Genomic DNA, 22,585 nt, shown 5'->3' with positions numbered 1-22,585 from the left:
AGTCTTCGACTTGTGCACTACCAAATCAAAATTTACTCGGGACTAATTTCCACTAATATAGTGCCTTATCTTTTCAAAACCTGCATCCAAAAAAGAACCTCTCTTATACGAAACAATCATACCTTTTTCTATCCGATGACCAAGTTGTCTCTACTTCAAACGAGTCGACTTCAACTCTTTAACAGACGAGGGGCATCCTGTTTCACCGGTCACCATTGACCCTTCCAAAATATAAAGATTGTCAAATATTTTTATCTTTCATAAAAAAAAGATCCCCATAGGATACATTAACTCGATGTTAATTTTATAACCCTTCAAATCCAAAATTTCCTAGGAGATGAGATTTTTCTTTAAATCAGACACATGCCTAACATCTGACAATGTCCTAATTATCTTATCGTACATCCTAATCTGAAAAGTATCAATATTGATTACCTTATTGGGTGAATCATTCCCCATGCCATAACTCCACTTTCAACCGAACTGCATGTGGAGAACCAATCCCTATTGAGACACATGTGAAAAGAACACCCTAAACCTAAGATCCACTCGGACGTAAGCTCAGAGTTTTTACTTGTTGACACCAACAATGAATCATCACCCTTGTCATTAGCTAAATTAGCACCAGTTAAATCTTCCTCGTTGCTTTTAGCAGCCTTTTTATTTCACAGTTTGTAACAATCTGCCTTGATGTGACTTAACTTCTTACAATAGCGACATCTCTTGTCTTGCTTCTTTGATGCTACCAATATCGAGACTTGCCTATCTGATTTCCTAGTCAAACCAAACTAATTGTTGTGTTTGTCATTACTCAACAGATGATCCTTCACATCTTCGAATGAGAGATTATCTTTGCCATAAATCAGGGTCTTTCTGAAAGAATTGTATGAATAAGGTAAATAGCACAATAATAATATAGCCTGATCTTCATCGTTAATCTGAACTTCAAAATTCTTTAAATCATTCAAATGAGTAATAAATTGACTGATGTGATATCTAAGGTGCTCACCTTCGTTCATGCGAAATGTGTACAACTATTGTTTCAGTACTAATCGATTAGCCAGATACTTTTTTGCTTAAAGGGTTTCTAACTTTTTCCATAAGGTGAATGTCATTTTCTCCATCAAAACCTCCTGCAACACATTATTTGTTAGACATAATTGAATTATGGATAAAGCCTTTTTTATCTAACCTATCCCATTTTGATTTATCCATGTCTGCAAGTTTCTCCACTGTAAGGACCTTCTCAAGATCATTCTAAATCAAATTTGCCATTATCCAAACTTGTCACAGTTTAAAATTTGTGATGTCATTGAATTTATCAATATCAAATATTGTTGTTACCATTTCTCACCGGGTTGATTATAGAAATCAAACTAGTTCTAATACCAATTTATTGGGAATAAACCCAATTTAAGCAACAAACAAGTAAAATAATGAAGTGATTAAAAATATCGAACACAAATCTTTACGTGGAAAAACCTCTCCGAAGAGGATAAAAATCACGGGCAAAGATAATTTCACTAAAACGGCAAAAACGAATAGTACAAAAAATAGAGATAAACTAAACTCAAAACCCAAAATAAGAACCCTCAAAACATAAATACAAAATTCTCTAAAAGCTTGTAAATACTAATACCTAAATGTGTAATGAGTTATCTTTCTTTCTAAGGTAGAAAAATAACCTATTTATAAGCTAAATTTGTAAGTTAAATAATTTTTTTTTGAATATAGAGACTGGGCTTTTATTTATTGAGAATAATAAAAACAAAACCCAAAACAATTAACGTCTGGGCTTAGGACCATATGAAAAAACATAAATAAAAGAAAACTGGACTTACTTTTTAACTAAAGGAAGGAGCCCGAACACTGAAAAAAAACCAAAAAACAGAAAACTTAGTGCTCAAACTAAAATATCTGGAGAAAAAGTAAAACTAATTAATAAACCTAGTCAAATCAAAGATAGCCTAGCCAACATTACATCGATCGTCTCTTCCTGTCAATAGTCACATCGATTCCAAGATAACTTTTCTAAGATTTTCCAGATATCAGCTATTATGACTTCTCATTTCCCCATTTCAAAGCAAATCAATCTGGTTCTTCTCTCCATCTTCCTTCTGGATCTGTCGCGCTGTGACTCCTCCCTTTCCTCCCCAGGTATGATGCTTCCCTTTTCTCTAGTGCTCCTTTTGCTAGGTTATTTGCTTGAACATTCTCCGATCTAGGAATAAACTGGAAAATAACATCTTGAAAACTGACTCTTTTGCCCTGAATATCTGGAATAATTGCTCCAAGAACGGATTTGTCTACTTTTTGCGATTTACATTTCTTAATAACTGTCTTCGAGTCTCCCTTTATTATTACTGAAGATAAACTCATTGATGTTACTAACTTGATGGCCTCTAACCCTGCAAGAGCTTCGGCTACGAATGAAGAGGAGATATTTTCATGGAGAGTCGTCTTTGAAGCTTTAAACATCCCCATCTGGTCCCGCACCACTACCCCTGAGGCCGATCGAAAATTTCTCCTATCGAAGGCTACATCAAACAGTACCTTTGATCTCAATGTCTTCTCTGTTTAACTATGGGTGTTTTCAGGAATAGAGGCAAGTTTCTTATCTCTGTAAGTTAAATAATATTAAAATAACATACGCTAATCAAAGTACCAAAATATAATTTAACTACAAGAAAAAAAGCCAAAAAAATACGAAGCATAACTCCATAAAACCCATGTGATTTATAGTTCACACATATAACTGTTTTCTAAAATATTGGAAAAGAATCAATTAGAAGAGCCATACTTACTAAGTTTAGATCTCTATTAAAATAGCTTAACAATGATTAAAAATTAGTGAAATAATTATATCTTTTCAAAAGAAATCCTAAAACCAAAAATCCCAAAACTATGTACGTGCTAAATCATGCTTGTCAATAAATACTTTCAACAAAAATTGAATTGCATAATGAACTAGAAAAAGAGATGAGTGAGTTTAGAAGGTTTGTCCTTATTTTCTTTAGGTTTTACATGTTAATTATATTTAAATAAACTTATCAATATTTATTTTTAAGTTGTTTAATATTTTTCTGTTTTATTTATTAATGACGTGACTTAATATGATTCATTGATAGTGTATGAGATTTATGCACTAAGATACATATAATATTATCCCTTTAATTTTTAATGGGTATTTTCATTTTTCATATATTAAATCAGATTTATTATTGTAATATATATTTTTTAAAGTTGTTTTTATAAAATATTTACTGAAAACATTTAAATATATTTTTTAAAATTTTTAAAAGTTATATTTATTTAATATATATTTATTTTCAGATGAAGTTGGAAAGAGTATCGGGTATAATATTGAAGACAATTGGATTCCTAAACACCTTCTAGTTTTTGTCAATTTATTTATTGTATTATGGAGTTAGAACGGTAGTCTTACAATCCGTGTGACATTAGGCGATTTTTTTATTTCAAATCCGTTTAAGTTAACCTACCTCTCGCAAAATGAGAATTTTCAATAGAAATTCTTCAAGGCACCAAAAATAAAGTGAAAGCAACTCAAAGATAAAAAAGCAACGAAATAACAGAAAAATCCATAAGAAAACATCACTCACAAGGTGTTTGAGTAAATTCTCTTAAAATATATTTGCTAGCTTTGAATGGAATACAAGGGATTATTACAAATGAGGGGAAAGTCTCTATTTATAATTAATGTCACTCAGATCCAACGGTATAATTTAATTTAGATCGATTGTTAATTTGAAGATGGTTAGGCATGTCCTCACGGGTGGGCAGCTGGATTTGGATCTTAATAGGACCCTTTTGGTTTTGATTTCGAAAGTTATCGATGTAGATTCTATAAGCTAATTTTGACCTATCAATCTTTGTACTGTTTTGTATAAGATCATTACTAAAATGATCGTTATTCGTCTTCGATAGATGATGAAAGTTATTGTGAAAAAGAGTCAATCAAGTTTTATAGCTTCACGCTCTATTTCTGATAACATCATTATTGCTCAAGAGGCTCTTCACACGATGAAGACAACTAAAAGCAAAAAGGGATGAACGACAATCAATGATGATTTGGATAAAGCCTATGACCGGGTTTAATGGGATTTCCTACAAGATACCTTATACGATGCTAGTTTGCCTGAAGTTATGGTTCGTGTAATAATGAATTGTGTCACGTCATCATCTATGTAAATTTGATAGAATAATGTTCTAATAGAGAAATTCATTCCATCGAAAGGAGTCAGACAGAGGGATCCCCTTTCTCCTTATTTGTTTGTGTTAGTAATGAAAAGGCTTGGGCATATGATTGAAGTGGCTATGGAAAAGGGGTTTTGGGAACTTTTGTTACTTTCTCGTAGAGGTCCCCTTTTATCTCTTTTTTTTGTAGAGGACCTTCTGCTCTTTTATAGAGCTGATGATAGGGGAGTTGATTGTCTCAAACAGGTCCTAGATACCTTTTGTCATTACTCAGATCATCGTGTGAATAGATTGATGACCCAAGTATTTTTCTCAAGGAATGTTTCTGATGAGGTATCTTCAAGGTTAAGTTCTAAACTTGGTTTTACTAAAGTCGGCAATCTAGGCAAGTATCTTGGTGTCCTTTTCTTTCATAATAAAGTGAGGTTGGCACTTTTCAATTTCTAGTTGACAAAGGTCGATCTAAACTTAGTGGCTGGGATTTTCGAAAACTTTAGTTGGCTAGTCGTCTTACTCTGGTTAAGAGTGTATTAGTTATGATCCTTAACTATTTTATGACTACTGTTAGAATTCCAATGTTAGTCTGCTATGAAATTGATAAGTTGGCTAGTAGTTATTTTGTAGGGATCATCAACATCAGAAAAGAAAGTGTTACTGGTTAACTGGGATGCTTGTTGTACACCAAGTTTTAATGGGGGTTTAGGGATTAAGAGACTTCAAGATCATAAAAAACTCTTCCTTTTAAAGTTGGGGTTTAACCTGGTGGCTAATACTTAAATGCTCTGGCTTCGGATCTTGAGGAATAAATATAATATTCATGGGATCTTGACCGATGATATTCATCATAATAACTGCTCTTACATTTGGCGGTCCATAGCTAATGTTTGGGAAGATGTAAAGAAGGGTCTCATCTGAGCAGTTCGAGATGGTCCTCTGGTTAATTTCTGGCTTGATACTTGGCTTAATGAGTCGACGCCTTTGGCACAATATTACATCGGCAACGAACCTATTCAAGTTTCCCTAGGTGTCTGTGATATTATAAATACTGATGGTTCGTGGGATGTAGATTGGCTACATTCGGTTCTTTCTTGTGAGATTGTTGAGCAGATATTGGGTTGCCATCCACCAATGGAAGCTGTTGGTCAAGCTTATTTAACTTGGATATAGATGTCGGCAAGTGTTTTCTCTATTACACAAATGTACAAGAATATGCTTGCTCCTAACGTCTAAAGGAAGTTCGAAAGTGACTCCTTCACTTGGAAAGTTTTGGCACGACAAAAAGTTCATTTTTTTTCTTTTGTTATTTGCCCAGGGAAAACTCTTAACTGATAAGGAACGTACAATGCGAGGTATGTCCAATTATCCCTTCTGTGAATGTTGTGGCTTGTCTGTGGAATCTACAACTCATGTTGTTAGAGATTGTCGGTTGGCTCATGTCATTTGGAAATCTGTGGTTTCAAGGTTTAATTGGAATGTTTTCTTTAACCTTTCACTTGTCAAATGGATTATTTGGAATATTAGAAATGCGGGGAAATTGAATTTCCAAAGTGGTGAGTGGGGTTCTTTCTATTCAATTGCCTGTTGATTCCTTTAAGAGAATCGAAATGAGTTTATCTTCAATCATGCTAGTGGTAATAATCAAGATCTTATTGCTTCGGTGGCCACTTGGACTGAGTTTTTGAACACCAAAGGTTTGTCTCAAGCTTGGGCAGCTACATTTGCTTTAAGGAGGTGGTGGCAACTTCTTAGATATCAGATGGGCCAAGGTTAATGTGGATGGCTCAATTTCAATGGTAAGATCGAAGGCTGCCTTAGGTGGAGCAATAAGAGGACCTATTGGAGGCTGGCTTGTGGGATTTAGAATTGTGAGAAGATGACTAATATATTTCAGGTTGAAGTTAGAGTAATGCTTGAAGGTCTAAAGATAGCTTGGGCACGTGGTTTCCATCAGGTGGAAATGGAGAGTGATAATGCTCTTTTAGTCGATATCCTGCGAAATGGATTAGCTGGAACCAACAGTGTTATTGAAGTTAGGATGATTCATACATGAGATACAAAAAATTGACAAGAGGTATAGACTCATCTCGAGAGATAATAACAAAGTTATTGACTGTATGGTGAAGGAAGCTACAGGTAATTTGGATCAATTGATTATTTTTTATGATCCACCTTGCTATGTGCGACGAATTTTAGAAGCAGGCATGCATCATGCGCTATCTGAGATAACCGCTATTTATTATGCTAGATAATCCTTAGCCTAAGTTACTCTTTCTTACCAATAAAAAAAATTCAACAACAGTTATAAAGATAAATGGAAAAAAAATTAAGGCCAAATAGAAATTTGGATCAATTGATTATTTTTTTATGATTATGTGCGACAAATTTTAGAAACAGGCATGTATCATGCGCTATTTGAGATAACCGCTGTTTATTATGCTAGATAGTCCTTAGCCTAAGTTACTCTTTCTTACCAATAAAAAAAATTCGACAATAGTTATAAAGACAAATTGAAAGAACAATGCATATTAAAAGAGAGCAAATGAAACATATTTTTCTAAAGTTTTTCTTTAGGTGTACCTTTAAAATAATAATGATAGAGATGTTCAACAAATCCATTCAAGTGATAATTCGGCTCATATAATCACTAAAGCATTGGTTACTTCAATATTTGAAAAGTTAATATACAAAATTGAAATACGTAAACTCAAAGATCTTACATCATAGTCACAAGGAGAACAAATTCGAGTTGCACTCTTTTTCCTCCTCTATTTCAATGGATATTTTGATAAGACTTTAATAATACATCATGTTATGTATGTTAAGAACATGTGTAAAATTTTTTTTAGTAAAATTGTGTTGAGGCACATTTTGTAGGGCAAGGTATACTTAATGTCACTAACTATTAATAAATTTACATTTTAGTCACTCAACTTCAAAATATTATTGTAAAATGATCACTAACTATAGAAAAGTTTTTATTTAAGTTACTAGGTTGTTAAAAGTGCTGTTATATGCCCTTCTTTGTTTGCACCACTAACACCAATCGATAATCGGAAGCTCTCTTTTCTTTTTTTGAAAAGTGCCGTGCAGGCTACCACACAAAATAATGAAACCAAGTACGTTTGAAGAAGTTAAGCGAGAGTGACTGCGGGCATTGCTCACCGTGAACATGACTATCAAAATTAAATTTAATATCTTATCTATACGATCTTTTTCAATAGTCTCACAAATGTCGCATTCCTATAAACTCCTTATTGGATAAATTTTCAATTTCATTTTCATGCTATGGTACTTTACATGCTCACTAACTATTTACCTTCAAAAAATCACACTCATATTTTCGTATTTATGTCCGAATATTACGTGTCTCATCATCAATATTGTAAAAAAAAAAGTCGGAAAAAACCAGCGGACAAATTGACAGCAATTAGAGAAAAGTAGCTTTCAAGATTTTAATGGTCAATGTATTGGCTGGTTAATGTTTAATTGTAGTTGGCACTTAAGGTTTAATCAAAGTCATCAATGGCTGCCATCAAAGCATTCAATATATTTCACTAGCAAAGTATTTAAACTTAATTAATGTAAGCCGCTAAATATGATAGAAAACTAATGTTATTCGAATTCGGGTCAAAAATAAATATGATTGTCTAAATTGAAAAAAATTATTTTATTATTATAAGGCAGTGATCGATGACTGTCGGACGGTACTACACCGTTCTTGATGTCTCGGAATTAGGATTCACGGATGATGAGCTTCCCTAGCTCTTTAAGGCTGTAAAGCATAAGGATTGCTGCAAAGTCCCAAGAGCTCTTTTTATCGGCTTACATTTCCGGTGCATTCAATAATGCCTGAACTCGGTACATTCAAGGTGATCTTCGTTACAAAGTTGTTAAACTCAATTTTTCGGTCTGCACCTTTGCCGATTTCCATGGGAGAACTGCAGGGCAAAGCGGTAGCAGATCAAAAACCAAAACCTTAAAATAAAGAAACAAGGACATATCGTGATCCTTCTTCTGTTGTTTCGAATGTAGGCCTAGGCCATAACTGTTTCCGACAAGTCTCGTAAAGAGTGGCCCTCGGTTGTCCTTTATTCGTGTTTATCCTTGCAATAACTATAAAAACGGAAAGAGAGAAATGGGAGCCTTAGAATCCAATGGTTCAGTTGTTACTATGAGAGATGGGATTTTGAAAGTGACATCTGGCGCACTTGTGATATTGAAGGGCATCAGGACAAATAACTTTTATTACTACCAAGGTAGTACAGTTATTGGAGCAGTCGCTGCAGCTTCCGGTAACAAAGAATTGGACTCAATGCAGTTCTGGCATATGAAGTTAGGACATGCCAGCGAAAAATCCTTGCAAATTCTGGCAAAGCAAGGATTGTTGAAAGGTGCAAAGGCTTACAAATTAAAATTTTGCGAGCATTGTGTTCTGGGAAAGCAAAAGAGAGTGAAATTCAGCACTGCTATCCATAATACAAAAGGTATTTTGGAATATGTTCGCTCAGATGTGTGAGGGCCTTCCAAGACACCTTCATTGAGAGGAAAACACTACTTTGTTACTTTTGTTGATGACTTTTCCAGAAGAGTTTGGGTGTATACCATAAGAACTAAGGATGACGTGCTTGGAGTTTTTCTTAAATGAAATACTATGATCGAAAATCAGACTGGCAAGAAAATTAAGCGGCTTAGGACGGACAATAGAGGGGATTATAAAAGTGATCCGTTCTTCGATGTTTGCCAAGAGTATGGTATTGTTCGACACTTCACAGTTAGGGATACACCGCAGTAGAATGGAGTGGCAGAGCGTATGAATCGAACATTGCTAGAGAAAGTTCGATGTATGTTGTCCAATGCTGGGTTGGGCAAGCAATTTTGGGCTGAGGCTGTGATATACGCTGGTTATCTTGTTAATCATTTGCTATCATCTGCATTAGAAAGAAAAACTCCTATGGAGGTATGGTCTGGAAAACCGGCTACAGATTATGATTCCTTACATATGTTTGGATCCACTGCATATTACCATGTGAAGGAGTCAAAGTTAGATTCGAGGGCAAAGAAAGCTCTCTTTATGGGAATCACTTCTGGAGTGAAGGGATTTCGTCTTTCGTGCTTAACACAAAGAAAATGATCTGTAGCAGAGATGTTACCTTTGATGAATCTGACACATTAAAAAAGGTAGAAGATGATATTCAGACAAGCGATACTCCACAGCAGGTGGAGTGTACTCCAAAACAGGTGGAGTTTGAGTAGATGGGGATTTGCCCAGTTAATAAGTCTAATTTTCCAGCCACAATGGAGGAATTAGAGGTTGAAGAGGTTCTGACCCAAGAACCATTAAGTACACCAGAACCAGTTGCAGTTGCAAGGCCACGGAGAGAAATTCGTAAACCTGCTCGATTTACTGATATGGTGGCCTACGCCCTTCGCGTTGTTGATGATATTCCTGTCACTTATGAAGAAGCAATGCAAAGCTTAGAAAGTGATAAATGGAAATGCGCCATGGATGAAGAAATGTAGTCTCTCCGAAAGAACAATACTTGGGAGTTGGCGCAATTACCGAAAGGTAAAAGGGCAATCGGATCCAAGTGGGTATTCGTAAAGAAAGATGAATCTCCTAGCAAGAAAGATGTTCGCTACAAGGCAAGATTGGTAGCTAAAGGCTACGCTCAGAAGGAGAGAATTGACTACAATGATGTATTTTCCCCTGTTGTGAAGCATTCCTCCATTAGAATTTTGTTGGCCTTGGTAGCACAGTTGAATTTGGAGCTAGCTCAACTTAATGTTAAGACGACTTTGTTGCATGGTGAGTTAAAAGAGGAGATCTATATGACTCAACCCGAAGGATACACAAATGCTGGTGGTAGAAATTGGGTTTGTAAGCTGAACAAATCGCTATATGGATTGAAGCAATCCCCAAGGCAGTGGTACAAGCGATTTGATAACTTTATGAGAAGGCAGAAGTACACAAGAAGCAAATATGACAATTGTGTGTATTTGCGGAAGCTGTATGACGGATCTTTCATTTATCTACTCTTGTATGTTGATGATATGTTAATTGCTTCGAAGAGCCAAAAAGAGATAGATAAGCTGAAAGCTGAGTTGAATCAAGAGTTCGAGATGAAAGATCTAGGTGAGGCCAATAAGATTCTCGACATGGAGATAAGTAGAGATAGACAGAGAGGCAAGCTTTGTTTAAATCAGAAGCAATATCTGAAAAAGTTATTACAATGTTTTGGTGTAAATGAAAACACAAAACATGTAAGTACTCCACTTGCTTCTCATTTGAAACTCAGTGCTCAATTATCTTCGAAGACTGAAGATGAAAGAGAATATATGGCGAAAGTCCCATATGCTAATGCAGTTGGGAGTTTGATGTATGCGATGGTGTGTACGAGGCCTGACATTTCACAAGCTGTTGGAGTTGTGAGCAGGTATATGCATGATCCTAGAAAAGGACATTGGCAAGCTGTGAAATGGATTCTACGGTATCTTCGAAAAACTGTAGATGTTGGTTTAATTTTTGAGCAGGATGAAGCACTTGGTCAGTTTGTAGTTGGGTATGTTGATTCCGACTTTGCTGGTGATTTAGATAAACGTCGTTCAACTACGGGGTATCTGTTTACTCTTGCTAAAGCCCTAGTGAGTTGGGAGTCTACCTTACAATCTACAGTAGCTGTGTCTACTATAGAGGCAGGATATATGGCAGTTACAGAAGCTGTTAAGGAGGCCATTTGGCTTAATGGATTGTTGAAAGACTTGGGAGTTGTTCAAAGTCACATTAGTCTATATTGTGACAGTCAGAGCGCTATTCATTTAGCGAAAATTCAAGTCTATCATTTAAGAACCAAGCATATCGACGTAAGATATCACTTTGTGCGGGAAGTCTTTGAAAAAGGAAAAATTCTACTTCAGAAGATTCCGACAGATAATCCCGCAGATATGATGACCAAGGTGGTAACAACAATCAAGTTTAATCATTGTTTGAACTTGATTAACATCCTGAGAATTTGAGCACCTTCAGGTGTATGGCGCTCGAGAGCGCATTTGTAGGCACTACAAAAGATAACTTTATCGAATTTGGGGAGTTGAAGGAAGTGTGTGAAGATGTGATTATCCTAATCAAATCTTCAAGGTGGAGATTGTTAAAAAGTTAACAAAGGTAGGAAGCAACTTGTTAAAAAGGTGAAGCAAGTTGAACCGAATGTTGAAAAGTTGAATGGGATAATTGCAATTTTGGTCCCTAATTTTTTAGGCTATTTGGAAGTTAGTCTCTGAACTTCAACTATAAATAGACCTTCTCATTTTTCATTTCAACTATCCCAACCAATCTTTCTCTCTTAGTTTTCTCTCTTCTCCCATTTGAGAATTCTTAAGGAATTCTATTTGTTTGTAATATTTTGGAAATAATAAAGTTATCATCTGGTGTTAGTGCCCGAGGACGTAGGTATAATTTACCGAACCTCGTTAAACTCTTGTGTTCTTTCTTGTCCTATTTTTCTTTCAATATTTAAGGGTATAATAGTAGTATTTAATTGTGCTATTAAATTACTATAGAAGGGATATTTTAACTAAGGAAAGACTTTGTATTTAAGAGATCCTTGTGATCCACCTCTCTTCCCTGGGAATTGAACTTTGTATGATTTTTTAGTATAATAATTTACACGCTTCCGACCCTATTGGAATTACAAAAACATGTTACTCGGACTCGGATGTGAGAGTCGGACATGGTACGTTCAATTTTTTTCCTTTTCAAGATTTTAATGTTCAGATATGTGTTAAATACGGGTGTTAAATATATGTATTTGGAGAAAAATAAAGATTCGGATTTGAATTTAGATTCGGATTTGAATTAACATAGCAAACAAATAAATAAGAGATTTAGTGAATTAGAATAACTTAAAAAGAGAACTTACATCATGCTCCTTTATGCCTTTCTCCCAATACTCTGAGTTCCATTCATTAACCCCTTTATCTCCATAATATTGTTCAACATCCAAACTTGTATGGAACTTTATATATTCAAATTGCTGCAAAACACACAATATATATACATCAATATATACATAGATATATAACTTAAAATGATCATTTTTTTTTTTTATTTTTTGCATTACCAGAAGAAATTTTTAAACTTTCCAGGAAAAACAAAAAGAAGTAAACCTGATTAACAAGATGAACAGTGGGGGCCAAGAAAATAATCAACTTTTTTTATCAATGGAGTTGATAGGTTGAACAAAATCTTTGATAAGCATTACAGCTATCATTGTCTTCCCTCCACTTGTATCTAGCACTGCTATGATATTTCTTCTCTTTGCAACTTCATATACCTGCAGCTGATGCCTACAACACACAGAGAAAAAAGAAAAATTAACAAAAACTGAAAAAATAAAGGGAAAAAATAAAAGAAAAAGAGGAAGAAAAGGGCAAACCCTCTTGGGCTAGAGTGATCAGGATTTGAAGATGAAGAAGGGTGGTGGTTCTTAGCATGATCGTCATTGATTGAAACCATAATCTGAGGTGGGTGTAAGTGTGTTTCACTGAAGGTTGTTTTTAGAGGGTTACACTGCTCTTAATGCATGTTGGATGCTGAGTATTTATACAAAAAGACAAACATTAAAATTTTATCATTGAAATGATAACGACTAGAAAGGATAAAGATGAAAATTACCATATACGTTAAGTTCTAAAAGAACGAATATTTCAGTGAGAAAATGGGGGTGTGAAGCAGACTGTGCAATGCAACGACATTGATTCCATTAAACTCACACCATTTTTATGGTAAAAAAAAACGAATAATAAAACATTTTGAAATAAAAAATATTTATTTAGTTGTAATTCAATTAAAAAATTAATCTTGTAATAAACTTTGAATTTAATCAAATAATTTTAATAATGTTAATGAATTTTAAAATTTTAAAAATAAAAGAGATTAAAATTTTGAAAATAAAAATACAAAGATTAAATTTTAAATTTATGAAAAATATAATAATTTATTTTTTGTTGTATTAGAAAGTTCCAAGCTTATTACCATAAAAAGAAAAAATTTCCATATTCAGACTAAGCTGTTTAAAAGATTTGGACGAAAGTTGTTTGATTTACGTGCCATCGGGAGAAGCACATAAAGGCCCCAATTATGAGTGGACACGTTATAATGCCCTATAACATAGGGGCGAAGTTAGAACAAATTTTTAGGAGGGGCCAAATAAAATTTTAATTTTTTATAGTCTATATCTTTATAAATTTTAAAAGATTAAATTAAATTTTTATAATTTTAAGGGGGGCAAAGTACAATTTTACTTTTAATAATTTAAAATTTTTAAAAAATTCAATGGCCTAAATTGAAATTTTTCATTTTAGGGGGGGCCAGGGCCCCTGCCAGCCCCCCTGTATCCCCCTCTGCGGGGCTGTATCCGCCTCTGCTATGGCATAGAGTGAAATAGATGTATTTTAAACTATTATCTTAAAACTAAGAAGGTTTTGCATTTCTTTTACTGAAAAAATAGATAATTAAAATTTTATATATTAGATTAAATAGTAAATTAGTTATTTTTGTAAAAATTTTATCTATTTGTACTATTAAAAATTGACATGATTGATAAAATAATTAGACAACAACTCGTAGTGTGCCACATGTACTTCATAATGATGTATGAGAACTAATTTTTAACAGTAAAAGTAAAAATAGATTAAATTTTTAAGTAAATGATCAATTTACTTTTTTACCTAAAGTATAATGATTAATTTACCCATTTTTAAAAAAATAAAAATACAATACAATGTAATATTTAATACAAAGACCTCTATTGTAATTTTACCCACTATTATTGAAGCCAAACTCTCTCGAACTATTGGATAAATTAAATCCAAGTGTTCTAATGATGGATTTAAATCGAATTTAATATCAAATACAAATAACCAAGTTTATAATCTCGTATAAAGCAGATTAAATAAATAGACTCAAAAGTAATATAATTTTTATCTTAAATCAAACTCGAATTTTAAAACCGAAACTCAACCAAGCTCAAGATGAACTTCGAACGGAGTTGAGCTTGAACTTGAATACTATACAGCTATACAGACCTAAAAAGTAATAATGAAAAGTTTCAGCATTTAGCACAATAGTTTAATTTTCATGAATCATACAATCATGATGTAATTCAATAAGTAATTTAACAAAGTATAAATTTAAGATACAAAATTAACAAAACGGAGAAAAACAAGTTATCGGCTAGACTCAGCCTCGCCCTCCCCTGATGCTCTACCAAAATGCATTTGCTATTCTCATCTAACCTTTTTAACCATTAATCATACACTTCTGCTACTTCTGTTCTTTTTTTCTTTTTTTACCAACCCTTTTTTTTTGGATTTTTTTTCGGACTTTGAATGCTTCCTTTTCCATTTCCTTCCCTTGTATAGATACAAAAATGGCTACTTTTCAACGGATTTTTTCCTTTTTTTTCTTGTTGTGTCAAAAACTCCTAGAACTCGTGCTGTGGAGTCCAGGTCTTCAATATATCACAACTCGAAGTAGTCCCGGCTGTGGTTCGGTAAAGTCAAGGCACTCTTCTTCAAGGAGATAATGTTGTATGGCAACTGGAAGTCTTGCTGGAATACGAGAACCCCTAGCATGGTTGCCAGTTCCAACACTTATGTAAACCTGAAGCCGCTGATCTGCAGCCCGAGCTGTTCTCCTGAGCACTGATAGTTCATAGTTCAGCATATGAATGGCTTCACTAACAGGCAATCCATGCAGGTCTATGATCCGTTCCTGCCCTCCAACAATCTCAGGAGGAACTTGGTTCCTATATTAGTTCATAACCAGTCGAAAAGTATCAAGACTACCAAAATAATATAACACAGATTTAGATACCGCAATAAGAACAAACAATTACTAAGATTCATAACCCAGAAACTCAGGTACATAAACAAATAGAGACAGGAGAAAAGGTATTGTGGAAGTGATGGATATGGAACGATTACACTTAACCTCAATGTCAGTAATCACTGATAAACAGATCTCAGAAGCAATAACATTACCAGCAACAAAAGAACGGGTTTAAGTCTGTTAACCACCATCACGAGGAACCAAGTGCGACAGGAAAGAAATGACAAACCTCTGGCGAAATAAAGATTCTTGAGTGTTTCCATGAGTTGCCTTCATATGCATATTTTGCAGTTGTCCTTTCACGCTAAGTTCCTTTGTTAAAGCCTTATTGCCAGTGAGAAATCCTTGACGTGCCTAATTATATCAATATATATATATAAAGTAGCATCAGTTAACAATACGGATAAGTTGAGCAGACTAAGTTCAGTAGGGAAGAGAGAGAAGAGAGAGAGATGAATATTTAGAGCAAAATTCACATTCATGAGTAGACATGGCAATCAAACTTCAGAGATTTGCATTCTACCTGTCTAATGGTCGATGACTCGAAGCACTTTGTGCTCTTTACAGTACCATCAACTTTGAAAAGCAAGGGATTCAGGATATTGAAATGGATGACTGTGACTGATTATTTGTTGCCGCTATTACTAGACTTATAGACTTCCCAACTTCAGAAATTCGGATAGCTAAATTACTAAACATGAAATACAATGAAGCTTACCTTAAGAGAGAATGGAGGGGACCACTATTGGAGTACATATTCTATTAATTATGTCTATTTATTTGCATATCTAGCTAAGTTAATTGATGCCTGATATAACTTGGTTGACAACCGTAAGAAGAAAAGGTAGCCGTAGTAGCTGAAGCAAAAACTCATTTCCCAGGGTTGCAAAAGGAGAGCAAATAAATGAATAATAAATAAAAGGATAAGATAGGGAGCACCTTATTCATTGCTTGCCAACAAAAATGTAAAATCTATTATTGTATCAGTTTAGACATATGCAATAAAATTCCAAGGAGATACCTGGTCAAAATATGCGTTACGAGATCGTGCATGGTCTTGAGCGTCTTCCCGCAGTTCAGGGTATAAATTTGCTGCCAGCTCAATAATATTAAAACAAATAGATATGGACAAAGACATTGATTGCTCCTATTAAAAGCTGTATAAACACATGAAACTTCAGTAACGCAGAATTTTACCGACTGCATCTCCAGTTTCAAGCCAAGCAGGATCTGAATGAACACGCGTCTGCAACCTATTAGCGTAAACTCCTCTTCCAGCTGCAAGACTGAAGGTATTAGCCAACCCATGAGAACTTCTACTAGACCCAACAGTCGAATTGGCAGAACCATTTCTATCATACTTCCATACTCCAGAATCTTGAGATGCCATTTTCCTGATACCTGGTACAAAATCTATGGCACCTCTAGACGGAAGGGAAGAGTTGGATTTGAAAATAAGAATGTTGTCCTTGTCAGATGATAGATAAGGATCAACATTAAGTTGAAGATCATCCCCTGCATATTTTGTAGCACCGCTCTGATCATCTGACAGAGTAACTGGGAAGCCTAGCGTACTTAGATTGGGAGCCAACAAGGTTTTTGAATTTAGGTTCTGGTTGAAACCACCATCAACTTGAAGCTGCAATAAAAATCAAAATGATCCATGAGATGCTAAAAGATCTTAAAAGGAGAAAACGCAAGGCAAAAATTCTAAAAACTTTGTGAGGATGCTGGAAACCTGTGAGCCACAGCATGTAAAAACAACCTAAGGAGAATATGACTTCAAAAACCACGTGGATAAACCCCAACAAAGAAAAACTACTTGCCATGCCAGGCCTCATAATAAAATGAACTAGAGGCTACATGCTGTGGTTGAATTGAGTCACCTCAAAACTTCATTAGGAGCCAGGTTTTCCGTCAAGCAACAGTTAGCATCGAAACCATTAACATTCCCGGGATCCACAACAGATAACCAACATCCCGTAAATATAGCATAAGGAAAAGGGGGGGGGGGTTAAAAACATTTCCAGTGTGTATAAATAAAGGAAAATTAAAAACTTAAGAAAAAACTTCCGCATCCTGATCTAGACCATAAACCATTTCTTAGAGTGGCTGCAACTCTCCAACAATTGATAACAATAATCGTGAAATGGAAAATATAAGACTTCAAGACCTAAATAACTGACATATCACTACATCTTCAAACAAAGGATAAAAAGTAAGCACTAGAAATCAACTAAAAACAGTTATGGACCTCCACTCACCTCATGTTGTGTGAGCATCTCAATAGTCAGATTTAAATCACAACCATTGGCAAAATAAACTTCAGCAAGGCTTCCGGCAGCAAGTCCGGGGAATTGAGAAGCTAAAAATTCCACAGGATTCATTTCAGGACCATCCATAATGGTCTGCTCCCCCAACAAATCATTAACAAATCTATGTCTAGAATTTCCACTATATGGTTGTCCCTCCCTCCGATTGGTAAGTAGCTGATCACTATTAACAAGTTGCTTGTCCCAAGGTTTGGCTTGCAAAGGTAGAAAACTAGCTGCAGTAGGATTCTTTCCATAAGATGAAGCAGGATGTCTCAATTTTTCAGCGATGTTACTGCCATTACCATTATGATGCAGTAGTTGCTGCTGATTACCAAATATATATCCACCACCAGCAGAAGCAGGAAACCTTGACGCTTCACTATCACCATGCAAGGATAAACCTGCTAAAGAGAGGCTCCCAGTTCCAATTCCTTGAGAATCATCCTCATTAATAACCTTAAAGTCTGGAGTAATGTCATCAGGGAGCTGGCGACGCCAGAACTGATGAGCCTCATCATCGGAATTATTTGAAATAGAAGACTCAGACCGATCAACAACTGCTTTTCCTAAGGTTCTAGAAATAGCAAACCTTGTTGCATCAGCCGCAATAGTACTTCCTGATGAAGATGGCGACCTAAGAGAAAAAGGAACGAACTCTGCTGCATTAGGATTCAAAGTTGTTACCTTGCTAGGGGTATTCAGTTTTGTGTCACTAATTTGGATCCCTTTCTTAGATAAGCTCATTCTTTACTAAATGTATAAAAAGGAAAAAGTAGATTCTGCATAGATAAAAGAAACTAAAGCAGAGGATACACCCTCGAGTTCCACTAACTCTAACCAAAACCTGCAAAACCATCCATCATATCACATTATCAATAAGTCGAACTTACAAAAGAAACCTAAATCGAAGACAAAATACGTGAATGATGCCAATCCTTAACAAATATTATACCAATAACCAAATCTAGAATGAGATTGACACCCCAAAACCACCAAATCTCAACATCACTCTTTAAAGAAAATTTTACAATAGCCATTTCCATGAAAATACGGATGATAACGGTGGCAATGACGAAAATAATAGAAGTCTTAATAACCATATTTGACTCTTAGGCATGCATGCAAAGCCATTGCTTTAAATGAAACAAACGCTATAGATAATACTATGCCTAATTAACAACTGAATGGCAACTACTGTTAATCAATTTCGTAAAAACAACATCAAGATATGCTTAATTCAAGATTAGGAGCTAAGCAACAAGTTTTTCATTAAATCAAAACCATTAAATAGAGCAAAATCACGCCAATATACAGTTCAAAACCCTAGAATCCACTTTTCAACAAGACTTAAACCTGGAAAAGGAAAGCCACAAATTCCTCAGGCAAACAATTAAACAGCGAACTCATTAACAGTAAAAATCATTAATAATAAAAACAACAAACTCAGATTTCCAAAAATAAAAAAAATAAAAAAACAAAACAAAATCGAAGTTCTAGCTAAACAAATAATTGAAAAGGAAAATCAAGCATAAATTAACGCTATAAATCTTGCATTATCCAAGTCATTAATTATCAGAGATCTCAAGTCAATCCATAAAAAAATAAAATAAAATAAACATAACGAAAAAAGAAAAACGAAAATCGAGAGATCTAAGAAGAAATTTATACCTTTTCGAAATAAATAGAAAGGATTCATAGTTAAAGAAATGGGATGATAGAGTTTCAGATATATTTTTTTCTTTTTAAATTAATTTTATAGGGATTTGAGCTTTGGTTTTTGTTTCGCTTTGTCTTGCAGCAGTATATTATCTCAGATTTTTGTTCTCTTTATTTATTTATTTTTATTTCTGAGATTTTTATTTTGTTCGAAAAATGGCTTTTGCTAGTAGCTTAACTACCACAAAAATATTAAACAATTCATCCAATTCCAATACAACCCTTCGCCACTCGATTTGACCTTTTTTTTCTTTTTTCTTTTTTAGTTTCTAAGCAGAGAATTATATATCCAAATGTGTAATTCTGTGAAAATTTTTAATTATATTTTTTAACATGTTTTATTATTTTTTAATTTTTAAATATAATTTAAAAATAAATGATAGAATTAAAAAAATTCACCATTAATGTATTAAATAATTATCATATTTAAATTATTTATTTTTATTAATTTATTACATATAAATTATTAATTTTTAAAAATTTATCCATATAAATTGTTGAACCTTTAATTTTTATATCAAGAATTTAATGTCAAAGTTTAATAATATTGCTTGGATTAAATTTTTAATTTTATAAAATATGAATAAAAATTTCGATAAATTAAAATAAAATTTCAATTTTATAGTATATTAAATATTATTTTATTTACGTATCTTTAACTTTGGATATTAATTTAATAAAAATATTATTCTAAATAATTATTTAACGTAAACAATTTAGAAGGCGAGGTGCGAGTTATACTAAAATGACAAAAGAAATACTTATGCACCAAGAACAACGCGCACGTGAGGCTCTGAAGGTACGCTCCTAGGCGGGACCAATCAAACCTTTTAAACAAGAAAGGCAAAAGGGGAAAACTAGGCAGCCATGTTGAATCAAACACTAGTAGACGACACGCGCTGATTTCTGGTCGTGGGGAAAGAAAAGATAGTGGAAAGAAGAGAAATCTGTAAAGAGCACGTTTAGCTTAGGTAACCCATAAGATCGGTAATTGTCCTGACAGCTGGCAACGGCAGATCCTGTCTTAACAGAAACAGAACCCGCACTTCGGCATTATAATCGCCTACTGCTCAAACCATTGCAAATAGAAAATAGCAACCAATATCAATGTCCCACTTGTGAAATTAATGATTTGCTCCTTTACTATATTAAAATTTTGATTGATAGTGAAAAAAAAAAGCACTTTTTTTAACATAAATAATAATTTATATAGGAAGATAAATTGAAATGAATGTTTGAATAGAGTAGCTAAAAATATTCAAACCAATTATCAAAACCCTCATTTTAGGTAATCACATTTAGGAATTAATATTATATAATTCATTCATTTTAGTTAATATCGTTAAAATTTTTATTAAAATTTTAACTTAAATTTATTTCTAAAATTTTGACTTTCCACATCATTTAAATGAAATAAAAAAGTATCATTTTAACTCTTATTTAAAAAAAAAAACTCTTTTTCGCATCTCCAGTTTTCCATCACGAAGAAAAAAAAGTCCAAATCCATAAAGAAAAAATGAGTTTAAGGAATTGAATCCGAATCTCTTATAAAAAAAATGTTGGAGAGAACTCAAAACTTCAATTACAAATCTCTGTTTATTTATAGTCAAAACAAAAATTGACGGAGAAAATGGATTTTTTTTAAAGGATGAGAAATCAAGAAAATTTGAAAAAAGAAATTTTGAATACTTCTTTTGAGCTGATATAATTTCTGCAGAGCTTATTGTGGATGAAGGTCGTATCTGATGTCGCTATTTGTTAGTTCTTTCTAATATGTTATGTTTTTTTTTTCAAATTCCAAATTAATATTTGTGGATGAAGATGGTGTTTGGATTTTTGGAAGGGTTTTCAACTATTTAATTTTTTTTTTATTTTGGTTAACAATTAATATTCGATAAATTATATTTTAGTCCTTTAAAGTGACATGCAACACTTACAACATGGTAAATTATGTCATGTGACATCTAATGATTGGTCCATATGTTAAAATATGTTATATTTGATTTTCGTTAGAATTTTTAATAAGAGTGATCAAAGCGAACGAATTATATAATATGAATGTCGGAACTCGGAATTAGAAACTTTTTATTTTAAATAGTTAAAATGAGATTTTTTTTTATATAAGTTACCCTCGTTATTTAGAATAATTGATAAAGTTAATATATTTACTCTCTAAAAAAAGTAAATTAACTTGAAATAAAATGAGCCACTTTAGCTTAACAAGAAAATCTTAATAAATTAAAGGTTTCAAAGTTGAAATCTAATTATATATTAAATTTATTTTAATAAATTAATTTGAATTAAGTTAATTATTTAATTTAATATTTATAATAACTAATTTAATTATATCTATTTAAAAATATTAAAAATAAAAAAAATAACTACAAACTCGAAAAAAAATTAATTAGAGGAATTGTGAAATGTATATAAAAAATTGAATAGTGACGTGGAAAACAATTAGAGTGGCTTCAAGCCGCCAATGATTGAGGCATTGCGTTATCTCTTTTCTTTCCTTATTTGTTGTGTTTATATAAACAAACATTTTCACATTCATTTGTTAAAGGGAAAACAAATCAATCAAAGGGCATTTAGCCGGAGAGAAATACGCGGAAAAATATAATCTCTTTGCAACCATGCAATCAATATCTATATCTGCTTTTATTTCTCCATTTTTTTATCTTTGAATTTAAATAGACTCCGATCAAGAAAAAGAAATAGACAGTACGAGCCAATTTCGGCTCTGAAATGTATATGATATCTTCGCTTCTTCTTCACATGTTCATTGCTGTCGTTCAAGAAAGGGAGTGGGAAAAGGAGAGATAAAACAAATTTCCTCATCTGGGTTTGAATCAAAATCAAAAACCCATTTGCTTGATTACAACAAGTTCGAGTTTTTTTAGTTTTTTTTTTCTTTTTTGCAGGTGAGCTTCAATGGCGACCAATATAATGGAGCCTTTTAAAAACAAAAACAACCAAATCGAAGTTGAGTTCGCTGAGTGCGATTGTTGTGGGCTAACGGAGGAGTGTACGCCGGCATACATTTCTCGTGTACGTGAAAAATTCGAAGGGCGATGGCTTTGTGGGCTTTGTTCGGAGGCGGTGAAAGATGAGAGGATTAGGTCGTCGTCGCCGGAAGATATTACGATCAACGAAGCGTTGGCTCGACACATGAAGTTTTGTGAACAGTTTAAGTCGTCGAGTCCGCCGGCAAATCCTACTGAAGATTTGATCGCTGCAATGAGACATCTGATTTTAAGAAGTTTGGATTCTCCGAGGAAGAACAACAACGGGTCGTCGTCGTTTGTCCGATCCAAAACCTGTTTTTCCAGGTTTTCGGATGGTGAACGTTAAGAAGGAGGTTTCAGGTTCTATCTATGTAAGTTGAAATAATATTTGTGCTTTCAATAAGTTTTATGGCAAATGTTTTTTTAATAAAATTAATTTTCTCTAA

The 22,585-nt window shown here is 33.6% G+C and overlaps 3 protein-coding genes and 1 long non-coding RNA gene across 4 annotated transcripts; 1 reads left to right on the top strand and 3 right to left on the bottom strand.

Annotated features, from left to right (window-relative positions):
- Window positions 1-1,730: 1,730 nt before the first annotated feature.
- On the bottom strand, window positions 1,731-2,603 carry LOC121212567 (uncharacterized). Its single transcript, XM_041085618.1, has one exon. The coding sequence runs from the start codon at window positions 2,482-2,484 to the stop codon at window positions 2,089-2,091; it is 396 nt and encodes a 131-aa protein (XP_040941552.1). The 5' UTR covers window positions 2,485-2,603; the 3' UTR covers window positions 1,731-2,088.
- Window positions 2,604-12,149: 9,546 nt separating this feature from the next.
- On the bottom strand, window positions 12,150-12,490 carry LOC121212566 (uncharacterized). Its single transcript, XR_005907877.1, has 2 exons — window positions 12,379-12,490; window positions 12,150-12,245 (listed from the first exon to the last, which is right to left on the bottom strand). It is a non-coding gene; the product is annotated as an uncharacterized lncRNA (long non-coding RNA).
- Window positions 12,491-14,306: 1,816 nt separating this feature from the next.
- On the bottom strand, window positions 14,307-19,336 carry LOC121212565 (polyadenylate-binding protein-interacting protein 7). The gene is made up of 6 exons (XM_041085617.1): window positions 19,087-19,336; window positions 17,368-18,262; window positions 16,301-16,742; window positions 16,125-16,195; window positions 15,333-15,457; window positions 14,307-15,020 (listed from the first exon to the last, which is right to left on the bottom strand). Exons 2-6 carry the CDS (start codon window positions 18,160-18,162, stop codon window positions 14,726-14,728), a joined length of 1,728 nt encoding a protein of 575 aa, XP_040941551.1. The 5' UTR covers window positions 18,163-18,262; window positions 19,087-19,336; the 3' UTR covers window positions 14,307-14,725.
- A 2,253-nt stretch (window positions 19,337-21,589) lies between these two features.
- Window positions 21,590-22,585, top strand: LOC107893388 (uncharacterized). The gene is made up of 2 exons (XM_016818363.2): window positions 21,590-21,976; window positions 22,056-22,585. Exon 2 carries the CDS (start codon window positions 22,066-22,068, stop codon window positions 22,483-22,485), a length of 420 nt encoding a protein of 139 aa, XP_016673852.1. The 5' UTR covers window positions 21,590-21,976; window positions 22,056-22,065; the 3' UTR covers window positions 22,486-22,585.

The sequence above is a fragment of the Gossypium hirsutum genome, chromosome A13 (assembly GCF_007990345.1).
Source record: "Gossypium hirsutum isolate 1008001.06 chromosome A13, Gossypium_hirsutum_v2.1, whole genome shotgun sequence".
NCBI classification, from domain to species: domain Eukaryota; kingdom Viridiplantae; phylum Streptophyta; class Magnoliopsida; order Malvales; family Malvaceae; genus Gossypium; species Gossypium hirsutum.
This window is presented reverse-complemented; position numbering and strand designations above follow the sequence as displayed.